The sequence below is a fragment of the Mustela nigripes genome, chromosome 4 (assembly GCF_022355385.1).
Source record: "Mustela nigripes isolate SB6536 chromosome 4, MUSNIG.SB6536, whole genome shotgun sequence".
NCBI lineage: Eukaryota > Metazoa > Chordata > Mammalia > Carnivora > Mustelidae > Mustela > Mustela nigripes.
Genome location: NC_081560.1, coordinates 185,051,594 through 185,063,624, shown reverse-complemented (window position 1 = coordinate 185,063,624; position 12,031 = coordinate 185,051,594). Strand labels below are relative to the sequence as shown.

At 43.8% G+C, this 12,031-nt stretch overlaps 1 protein-coding gene across 1 annotated transcript in view; it reads right to left on the bottom strand.

Moving 5' to 3' along the window:
* Positions 1-4,068: 4,068 nt before the first annotated feature.
* The window catches only part of ABRAXAS2 (abraxas 2, BRISC complex subunit), a 28,752-nt gene continuing 20,789 nt past the window's right edge, over positions 4,069-12,031 (bottom strand). The window contains exons 6-9 of the mRNA XM_059398777.1: positions 11,705-11,824; positions 11,115-11,199; positions 9,475-9,589; positions 4,069-6,269 (exon numbers count right to left, since the gene is read on the bottom strand). Of these exons, the coding sequence (XP_059254760.1) occupies positions 5,800-6,269; positions 9,475-9,589; positions 11,115-11,199; positions 11,705-11,824 (790 nt within the window). The 3' untranslated portion in view covers positions 4,069-5,799. The remainder of the gene's footprint in view (positions 6,270-9,474; positions 9,590-11,114; positions 11,200-11,704; positions 11,825-12,031) is intronic.

Below are 12,031 nucleotides of genomic sequence, written 5' to 3'. Positions count from 1 at the left end.
ATTTTATCCCTTTTTTTATTTGACAGAGAGAGAGAACAAGGGGGAGGGGCTGAGGGAGAGAGAGAGGCAGGCTCCCCGCTGAGCAGAGAACATGGGGCTCCATCCCAGGACCCTGAGATCATGACCCGAGCCCATGGCAGCCACCCAACAGACTGAGCCACCCAGGTGCCCCAGGAAGTTGGTCTTGAATGGAAACTCTTAAGGGTGTTTTCAGGACACGTGCTTAAAGGAGTAAGATTTAACAAGTGAAGATTTATCCAAGCGACTTCCTCAGATGACCATCTGCATCTTACCGCCTTTTCTTCAGAAACAAGTACATCTCCGGGGCGGTTTGATTTGGGTCCCCCTATTTTCATTCAAGAGTCAAGCAACAGGTATTTCCTGGTACCCGCTCTGTGCCAGGATTGTGCTGGTGCCAAGAGTTCTGAGATGACTCAGAATTTCCTGTCCTTGAGGGCTTCGCGTCCTACGGGGGAGTTCCATACGAGCCGGAACTCTGTGTGCCGTGCTGAGTGCTCTGTCCCATACGGGCCAGGCACCCGACAGGTGTCACAACAAGTCCTCAGGTCGCACAGGCCTCCCGGGTGAGACAGGTTTCCTCAGGGAGGGGACATTTGATCTGGGCCTTCAATGATGAGTAGGATGTGACAGATTGAGAAGATGGAGAAAGTTTTCAGGATTTAAGTTGCGTAAGTCTCACGTGTGCCAGCTGCCTGCCTTGGACTGTGTTTCTCAAGAATGCTTAGGTAAGATCTCCAAATTCCTCCCACACACCACACCCTGAAACTGTCTAAAAGGTCTTTTGGATGGCCCACCTTTTAGTACAGCTAAACCACATATATTTCTTTTTCAAGATTTTATATATTTACTTGAGAGAGAGAGAGAGAGAGAGCATTCACGCATGGACAGGAGGCAGAGGGAGAGGGAACAGCAGACTCCATGATGAGCAGGGAGCTCAGTGCAGGGCTCTGTCCCTGAGATGGGACAGAGTCTCGGACCCCGAGACTGCAACCCAAGCTGAAGTCAGATACCTAACTGACTGAGCCACCCAGGTGCCCCTAAACTACATCTGTTTTCTAACCAGTCAAGACTAACGACTAGTGGCCACGAGCTCTACCGAGCGGTGCTCACAACTGGAAGGCCACAGCAAAGGCATCAGGCAAGCGTCTATTTACTTCAGAATCAAACACCTCCCAGACCTGTTTGTATGTGGGATGGACCATCAAGGGTCTACACCTCCTAATACTGAACACACGGTAAGCTTCCTGGAGCAGGAAGGATACGAAACTGAAGAGTAGTAGCCAGCAGGACACGTGAACCTACTTCTCCGCAAGATGAAGGAAATCAGGGCGCCTGGGTGGCTCAGTGGGTTAAGCCTCTGCCTTCGGCTCAGGTCATGATCTCAGGGTCCTGGGATCGAGCCCCGCATCGGGCTCTCTGCTCAGCAGAGAGCCTGCTTCCCCCCTCCCCCGCCTACTTCTCTGCCTACTTGTGATCTCTGTCAAATAAATAAATAAATCTTAAAAAAAAAAAAAAAGATTTAGGAAATCACTCTTACAGTTTAACACCCCAAAATCAATTTTGTGGGAAGCACAGTTGCCTTAGAGAAATATAAATAATTGCTTCAGTTTTGAATCACTCCCAAACTCAGAAGCCCTTTCTTATGTGCTTCTTGGAAATTTAGGAAATGGATTCCAAAGGAAGGAAAGTAGAATTGACTCTAGTAGCATTAGGGGAAAAAGTCCGCGCCAATGCAAAACAAAATGTAAGTACATGATTTCATCTGGAAATGAAATAAAAGTTGAATGCAGGGAAGTTAGCAGCACCCATGAGGCTGGCTATATTGCCTGCAAGTCTAAAACACTGCAGTGCAGTGGCCAAGAGACCCGGGGACCAAGAGCATTTACCAGATCACCTCTTGGGTGCTGTGCATGAAATAAATCGTGTAACCAGCAACCCATCATTTCTACCTCTCTTGTCATACAAATACTTATCGCAGAAATACTAGAAAATACAAACAATGGTGGGGGAAAAAATCGCCTGCATTGCCCTGACCTCGAGACAACACTGTTGTTGATACTTGGGTGAAGATCTTTCCAGGTTGTTTTCTATCAAGAGCAGTTTACCTCTCTCTCCCCCATAAGAATTAGACCATGACTTACATACTACTTGGAAACCTGGCTTTCTTCATGTACATAAAACCCATCTTTCCACGGCAAGACATCTTTTTGATTCCCATCTCAGTATTTTTATTGGCTGCAGACTTTTTTTTTTTAAGATTTTATTTATTTATTTGACAGAGAGAGAGAGATCACAGTAGGCAGGCAGAGAGAGAAGGGGAAGCAGGCTCCCTGCTGAGCAGAGAACCCGATATGGGGCTTGATTGCAGGACCCTGGGATCATGACCTGAGCCGAAGGCAGAGGCTTAACCCACTGAGCCACCCAGGCGCCCCATGGCTGCAGACTGTTTCTGTCGGTGTACTGCATCTAACCATCCCACTATCAGGAGGATTAACTCCCAGTTTTTTGCTGTTAAGGCAAAGGCTACGGTGAGCGTCCTTTAGCTAAATCTGAGCACACACAGAAAGCCACTTCTTGGTGTACATTCTGGACCATGCATGGCACCTGGCATTTGAGGACACGTCTCCCTGTTGATGTTCTGAGGCCTCACTGCTAGAGAGGGGGTGCCCCTTCCTCCCTCCCCAGGGGTCAGAGTAACCTCAGAGTAACCCAGTTTGGATGTGCCCCAGGTCCAGACTCTCCTGCTTTATTCAGGACATCACAAAAATCACTGTAAAAAGGAAGGCAATTTAAGTGAAATCCCAGAACTTTTCCAAATCTGTTTGCCATTAAGTTGGAAAGTAAACATTTTCCGTTACTTATTAGCACCACACTTGCAGAAACAATTTCCCTTTCGGTCTCCCCGTCTGGCAGAATTACGGTTTGCTGTGGAAAGAAGGATGCAGAACCTTGTAGAAGGACGATCTTTTAGTAACTGAAATGAAACGGACACTCAAGGCCGGACGCTCAAGGCAAAGCAGACCCAGAACACAGCTAATAACCGTTCTTTCTTCCTACTGTGTTTTTATTTTACATTCCCCAGGCTCCACCTCCTTAAGAGACGACTCACAAGACAGTACATTGAAATCTTTTTATTAAAGCAGTTATTGTCACTGCTCCCCTTGGTCTGGAATTTTAAAACCTATATCCTTAGGGTCTGAATGTTTGGGGAGATTTCCGTACTTGTGTTTTCTTCTCCAGGAAAGCCAATTATAACATGTAATTAAGTATCTCCAGACTTCTAAGAATCCAGTCTTCTTTTCTCTCAATAGGTGGAAAAGATAGACTAGAATCCCACTTTTTTTTTTTTTTTTTTGAAGATTTTATTTACTTGACAGACTGAGATCACAAGTAGGCAGAGAGGCAGGCAGGGTTGGGGGGGGCGGGAAAGCAGGCCCCCTGCTGAGCAGAGAGCCCAATGTGGGGCTCGATCCCAGGACGCTGGGATCATGACCTGAGCTGAAGGCAGAGGCTTTAACCCATTGAGCCACCCAGGCGCCCCTAGAATCCCACATTTTAAAATCCCCCTGAAAACAGACTATCACCTAGATCTTGGAAGAGATGCCTCACTCACCAGGAACGGCTCCCACGGAATCCAGAAGGCACTTGTTAGCCAACATGATGTCCTCCCAAGGCGGTTCTGTCACCCCTCAGACACTCAAACAGCACGAAGTTCTATAAGCTCCAGATGGTTATGCTGACTCAGTCTGAGGGGTCTCTTTAAACAACATCAGCTCTTCCTCGAAAGGTGCCTTTGGGGACTTCCTAAACTCAGTGTTGTACTCAACTGGTGCTCCTCTCTCTTGACACTCAACACACGCTCCTTGAAATCAACAGAAACATTTTAGTAAATTGTGTTCTTGGATCTCCCCCGAAAGCAGCCTTACCAAAACTGTGTGCAGATGAGTTTTCTGACCTTTACAACTGTATTAAGTCCCCTGAGAGCAGCCTGAAAGAGAACACCGAGGCGAGACCTTTCTGGGGCGCAGACACACAGGAAGACAAAGGTACCATGATTAAATAAGTTTTTATTGTCACATTGAACTGCTTTGTCAGCTATACATTGTAGGTTTCAGTATGGCATAAAAATAAAGATATTTTCCTGAATGTCAAAATCTGAACAGAGAAGATGGCAATGGCACTTAAAACAAAAAAATAAAATAAAATAAAATAAATTCACACTGGCGCTGAAGCCGCTAGAAGGGAGCTGATAAAAACCGCAACACATTTGCAGATAAAGTGGTCTGCGACGTTTCAAATCCAACGGCAGTGGTGTATGGCCAACAAAACCATGAGAGCAGGAAAACACAGACCCCACAGTGTGGTTCTCTGAAGAACGGCAGTTTTAGTATTTCATGTTTCAGTCTACACTGGGTAATTTCATATTGGAACTAAAGCTCAGGGAATAAATTTCTCTCCAATAAAATGAAACTTTTTCAGAACCTGGATTTGAAGTCTCTTGGACACCTTCCTTATGCTCCTAGGTTTTAGCTAGTTCAAAGGAAAGGCAGTTATTTCCCAAAGCATTAACTTCATGGGCTGACCTCATCAGTCTTGTCATTTCCAAACCAGGAGCCTCATGTGCTCACGAATGTCTTTAGTGGTTTCACACATTCTGGGCAAAACTAGAAAACAAGCACTAATTAAATAAAAATATAAGTGCATCCCAACAGAAAGTCTCTACACATTCCACAACTATCCTCCAAATAGCAATTAAAAAAAATAAGTATGGTTATTTGGATTTAAAATGAATCTTTATTCACCAAGATTCCCAAACAGTTTATTAAATGTCTTTTCCTCCACAAATAAAACTAACACTAGGATTTGTCAAAAAAGCTAAAATGAATTATATCCCTTATGTACGAACTTGGCTAAATCCACCGTGTCTGGAATCTGTTCATCATAAAACTCAGGTCTGGAGCGTAACTCCTTTCTGATGTACCCACTGCTGTGTGTCCTTCATCTTTAAGACTCCAGAACAGAGACCATAAACGTGGCTAGTGCAACATAGCAGTCACTGTAATTCCCCGAAAGAAAAATAAGTAATTTATTTTATGACATACTTATTTGGATGATTACTTACTGGTAATTAGTATTTCTACATTTTTTTTTTTAAAGGCAACCATTTTAAGTGACAATATATATCAGGCTAGTAGAAAAAAGTTGAAACAAAGCCCTCTCTTTTGATCTCACAAAGTCATGCAGACAAGAGAAGGTATATCCGATTTGTTCCAATCAGGCTTCTTGGAATTATCAAAATTTCTTTCTGGCAAAGATGAATTTGGCTCATCATAGAAAGAAGGTTCTTTGAAGGCTGCTGCTAAACTCGCTTCCCTTTGAAAAAAGTAAATTTCAAGGCATGATAGTGCAAGAGGTAAGTTTTTGATTTATAGAATATTTATAGACTAATTGTGCTTAGTCTCTAATTTCCAATTTATCTTAAAGAACAGAAACTATGTTGATAAGTTTCACTTTGCCTAAATTTACCAGTACATCCATGAATCGCACCAGAATTAGGACAATTTGATTATCTCAATGATTCTGTCATGAAATCTGCACACTGGGTCTGTAGGTGAGAACCGGCGATGTGAGGCCCCTACCAGCTCTGTGCTCGAGGACCCGCCTGTGGGGTGGCCAGGGGTCTGAGAATGCAGTCCCCCCACCCCATTAAGTCCTCAAAAAACTCTCTCAATAAGCCATTAAGAAAAACAGTGCTAAGTGGAGAGTTTCTTTGTTTAGCTAAATCTGGGAGGTCTGAGTGTTCCTGGAGCCCCCGTCGGGATGTGTCAGGGGTCGAGAATCCCGCGAATGGGAGCATTCACTATTAGAGGGTTCTGTTGGGTCAATCAGATTTTCATAATCACTGTCATCTGATTCCTCAGCGCTGTCTGCAGCTGCTCTTTGGGAAGGAGGAAGGTCTGTGCCACTTCCGGGACACTTCAGTCCAGCACTGGTGGAAGCATAACTGGAAGAACCCACGGCTTGAGGTCGAGGCATAAAGACACTGGTTTCCATGCGCGAATGGCTCAAAGTACTTTCTTGATTGTTTGGGTGAAAATCGGAATAAGGGGGAGGAGGATCAGAGGCCTCTGCGTCTCCAAGTGGACTTCTACCTTCGGCTGCAAGCCCAGAATAGGGCATCCGAGGGCTGAATGCCGGCCCCAGACTTTCAGATGGCACCTGTCTGTGGATCATCGCCTGCTGCAATCCTGGACGAAAACAGAAAGAAAATTGTAACATTTCCTCTAGTTTCAAAGCTTTGCACTCAGGGCATCAAACGGTCAACCTGAATGTTCTGGAAAATGGCAACAAAGAAGTGAAACTGACAATTATCTTAAACTTGCACAGTACTTCGCAATTTATAAATCCAGTTGCTAGACATCAATCGATTTAAGCCTCAGAAAACCCGAAGTGTTACTGTCATAATCACAAATATCACTGCTTCCAAATTATGAGGCAAAGAAGCCAGAGTTCAGAAAGGGGAAGCGACTTCACTAAAGGAGTGGCTAGCAGTGGGCCCCAGATATGCAGAGCAGGTGTTTTAACTGTAGGTCCTGCGCTGCTTCCCTCCCCTCTGCTCACCCTGCTCTCAGACTGTGGGGATGGAAAGATGAAATGCACAGTCCTTACCACCCCTGGCACTCATCTCAGTGTGAGTTTCTGCTTTGACAGGCCTTGCATCACAAAACCATATTTCTTTTTTTCTTTTTTTAAGATTTTTATCTACTTATTTGACAGAGAAAGACACAGTGAGAGAGGGAACACAAGCAGGGGGAGTGGGGTGGGAGAAGCAGGCCTCCCGCTGGGCAGGGAGCCCAATGCAGGGCTCAATCCTGGGACCCTGGGATCATGACCTGAGCTGAAGGCAGACGCTTTAGAACTGAGCCACCCAGGTGCCCCTCAAAAGCCCCCCCCCCCTTTTAAAAAGATTTTATTTATTTATCTGACAGAGATCACAAGTAGGCAGAGAGGCAGGCAGAAAGGGAGAGTGGGAAGCAGGCTCCCCGCTGAGCAGAGAGCCCGATGCGGGACTCAATCCCAGGACCCGGAGATCATGACCCGAGCCAAAGGCAGAGGCCTAAGCCACTGAGCCACCCAGGCACCTCAAAAGCCTATTTCTTCCCAACGATGGGACACAACATACACATACACCATTTTCTTTTCTTTTCTTTTTTTAAACAATGTTTTCTCCTTTAAAGTTTAAAAGCCCTGTGTTAGGAGGCCAGTTTTCCAGGTTCTGGACCCTAAATACAGCATCTTTTTTGTTTGTTTGTTTGGTTTTTTTAGACATAAGCTCTACACTCCATGTGGGTCTCAAACTCACAACCCCGAGATCAAGAGCTGCTCTCCACCAACTGAGCCAGCCAGGCTCCTGATACAACGTATTTTCAGACATGTTCTGGAATAGTCCAGAGCGTATCTGGACTCATATCGATGAGTCCCTTGCCTTGAAAAATACTGGTATAAAATTTAGAAAAGAACAAGGAAAATAAAATCACCCATAATTCTATCACCCAGATAACACCATCAGACTTTTGGAAAACAGCACAAGATCTGGGGTTAAAAGATAGAAACTTTAGATGTCGGCCCCTGCCCCCTTTTCTAAATTCCAGTTTTATTATCCAGCCGTGTGTGTGTGTGCGTGCGCGCGTGCCTACTTATTGCTGTCAAATACATAAATAAAATGTTTTAAAAAAATAATAAAAAATAAAAATAAAATAAATATAAAATATATAATTATAATTATAAATAAAATTATAAATATTTATAAATTTTTATAAAAATAAAATAAAAATTAAAAGTAAGTAAAAATTAAATTAAAAAAACACAGCTGAGATCATATGTTTATGCCATTTTATATCCTACTGTTTTCACTTAAGATTATATACTAGGGGGGCGCCTGGGTGGCTCAGTGGGTTAAAACCTCTGCCTTCGGCTCAAGTCATTATCCTAGGGCCCTGGGATCGAGCCCGCATCGGGCTCTCTGCTCAGCAGGGAGCTTGCTTCCCTTCTTCTCCCTCTGCCTGCTTCTCTGCCTACTTCTAATCTCTGTCAAATAAATAAATAAAATCTTTAAAAAAAAAAAGATTATATACTAGGCAATATCCCACGTCACTAAAAATTCGCTTCAATGGGACGATATTCCACCATATGGATACATCATAATTTATTCAACTATTCTACTGCTAGTTATTCAACAACCCCAGTAAGTTGTTTCTCAGATTTTAGAATCATAAAGTTGTGATTAATATTCTTATACATCAATCCCTGTGTGCATTTGATTGTTTCTCAAAAAATATAACACTAAAAGTCAGGGCTGCCTGGGTGGCTCAGTGGGTTAAGCCTCTGCCTTCAGCTCAGGGTCATGGTCTCAGGGTCCTGGTATCGAGCCCCGCATCCGGCTCTCTGCTCAGTGGAGAGCCTGCTTCCCCCTCTCTGGCTGCTTGCCTCTCTGCCTGTGATCGCTCTCTCTCTGTCAAATAAATAAAATATTTTTAAAAAATGAATCAGATATCATCTACCCAGAAATAGAAATGACATTTTAATTGGTTTGCAAGTATTCTTTTTCAATTAGGAAAGGTTATAAATTTAATGTACAAACGTTAAATCTGGTAGTATTACAGTAAACAAGTCTATTCTCATGCTAGAATCAATAGATTCCCGGGCCTCCTCCTCATTCAACCAGCTGGTTCCTTAGCTCATTTGTATCCATTCATCTACAGCTACCAAAAACCAGACATTTAAAGCCTTTGTTGTGACTGTGACTATGAAGCAAATGTGAAGTGATAAGAATATTAGGTAGCTCCTTTATGTGGCTATGTGAGGAACACAGGATGCGGTCCCCATACTCTAGGTTCGCAGGGGGTTAACTCAGTGAGAAACATCCCAGCTGAGGTAGAGATCATAGTAGTCCACTCAGACACGTCTGCACCAACCGCTTCTCGGGATTTACTCTAACTTGCTTCCGCGGAGGCGCTTCTACAGTTAATCTTCTTTTCTTTTCTAGTTTAAAGTAGTTGAAGGGGGTGGGGCACCTGCGTGGCTCAGTTGTTAAGCGTTGGCTTTCAGCTCAAGTCATGATCCCAGTGTCTGGGGATCGAGTCCCGTATCCGGCTCCTGCTCGGCAAGGAGTCTGCTTCTCCCCCTCCCTCTACCCCTGCTTGTGTTCCCTCTCTCCCTGTGTCTCTGTCAAATAAATAAAAATCTTAAAAAAAAAAAAAAAAAAAAAAAGATAACTTGAAAGGGTAGCATGAAAAACAGTCGTCTGTTCTGGAAGTACAAGAATGCTCCTTCACTAACGCCTCCCGGGGGGCTTGAGGACTGTAGAAGGAGTCCCGTGATTCATCCTATGGTTTGATGTTTGAAAAAGACATTTCCCTGACACCGAATAGTGAAATTAATAGGAAAACTCACTTCTTTCTTGCTCCTTTTCATTTTTCCTCTGAGTGATTTGTCTTCTTAATTTGTTCACTTCTGCCTGACAAGATTCAACAACTCGCTCACTCTTTTCTACATCTGCACACACTGCCTGAGGGAAAAATGACAACAGGATCAATCAGTTTCAATCCGAGCACAAGGCAATCCATGAAGATAGCCTGGACTGCAACCGTAGGAAGAGACCAGATGCTTTACTGAGTCAAAAAGCAGACATGTGAGGCAGAACAAGATCACGAAGGTCCAGGGGACCAGTATTGCGGTTCACTGACTTGTTTTTCTTAATTTTGTTATGATGATTAGCTATTTAGCCTGTGAATTCTTGAAGTCAATGATTCTTTTTTATTAAACTGAAAAGGATTTTGATACCAGTCTAGCATACAAAGGACGAACAAAAGATAAGACAGGAATGGGATGCTTTCAACTTTAATTTATAACCAACAAACAAAAATCAGATGTCACAAAGAGACTTACTTAACAGAAAATATTTATAACTGGGGGAGTGGGAAAGAAAGTATGTTTCAAAGTCGAGAATCTAAATAAAGACAGCGAGTGAGGCTACAGCCTGCCCTCTGACCATCGGGATCAGGGCTCTCTATGCGAGACCGGGTTTGCAGAGCAGGCCTTAGTCACTCAGCAGCGAATGCACTTTGAAGTCGGCTAGATAGTGCGGATGGCCTGAAAAGAGCATGGTCATGAATTTAGGACAAAAAGCTGTTTTTCACTGCACGTTCCTTCCATAGCAAAAATCCCAGAAACTGCTGGAAAGTAGGCCAGTCACCAGTGAGCCTGTTTCACTGCTAGGCGGGCCGTGACCCGACTGTGGAGCGCCAGCGCTGGAAACTGCCTGTTGTGGGCTTTCCTCTTCAGCCCCAGGCCGACCCCTCTGCTTTCTTCTTTTTCAGCAGCTGCCTACATTCCCTTCTCTGTTCCCTGCGGCTTCTTCCTCAAAGCTAGGCTATCTCTGGGCCTGGGAGAGCTTCTATCCGGCCTGCCACCCTTCTTCTTGTTCTCAAAGCCTCTTTTGTTCTTAGGGTTTAGGGTAAATGACTCCTAAGAACACACTGGGGATGATGAAAAGATCGTGGGAAAGCACTGGGAGCACCTAGCTCAGTAAGTGGCTGGTAGGAGACGTTTCCATAAATATTTGTTGCATGAATGACTAGGAATGAAGAGGCTCCAGCGCAATCCTCCCACTCAATGAGGTAGCTGGGGGCAAAGCGAGTGACCCAGAGCAAAGGGGCAGAGCTGTACCAATTACGGGTGCCCTCTGATGCGTCTCAACTTCGAGCATACTGATGGAGACAGCTGGGGTCTTAGCAATCCTCTAAACTCGGAAGAGATTTCCCGAAAGTAAACATGGTTATCAAAGGGGCACGCGCATTCAGAATAGTAACAGAAATGCTAGACTTCAGACTCTACTTCGGGCCAATCATGAGACAGCCTTTTGTAGGCCAGTATGAGTAACTACCTTGCACATCTGAGATTATTTTGGGAAGGTACATTCTGACTTTTGGACCATGATTCATTCGTCAGTTGGGAGATTATTAAAAATTAAAGTAGAACTAAAAGCATTGGGCATTAGAAATAAGACAAAAACTAGTGAATAACTTGGTTACCTGCACTTTCTCCTGAAGTGCATTATAAACCTGATAAATCGCCCTGATGTCCTTCATGACTCCGTCCTTGTCAAAAAAGTCAGTACTGGAAGACAGGAAAAAGAGGTCACAAAATTATTTTAATTGCTATGGACCCTAAAGGCATTTTCCTATCATTTGCACCTTCATTTATTACATAAATGCTGCAACTCCAAGTGACCGTCTGAGCAACAATGCCCACGCTACTAGAATTACAGAAAGGGAAAAAAAAGAACCCATGTTACCAAGACAACTTGAAAAATAATAAAAAGCTATATATTTTTTGTTGGCCACATTTAGCTTTGGAACCTCAGAAATATACATACTCTGTCCAAACTTTTACATAAAAAAAAAATTATTTTGTAGCAAATGTTTAAAAAAATTACAGGTAAAAACAAATGATCTTTTTGATCAGCACAAAATTCTGATATTCGGTGGTGGTGGTCTAGAGGATGACCTGACTGCGTTTCTCAGTTTCCATCACATCAAAATTGATTTTACATGTCTCCATAAACCTGTTAAGCACTCCTCACAAAAGACAGGAAGACATTTTCATTGTACTTTCGACTCACCCATGCTCTTTGATAACTTTGGCGTAACTCTGAGAAGTGTTTGGCACTGAAGACACTTTATATTCCTGCTGGCTAGTGTTGCCTAGATTGGGGATGGCAAGGCTTATCCTCTGATTATACCTGCGGGAGGATCCAGAGAGACCATGTTAAAGGCGTTGCTCTTCCTGAACTCTGGGTCTCTGTGCTGCTGAATTAACAGGCTTCATGGGGCAGCTACTTGCATAGATGACCAAGGACGCCTGAGTGAGTAGAAACTCGATGGTAAACTCCTTGAGAACAGAGGTCATGTCCCACAGCAATGGGCAGAGTGCTGAGGTGGTTTTAAGA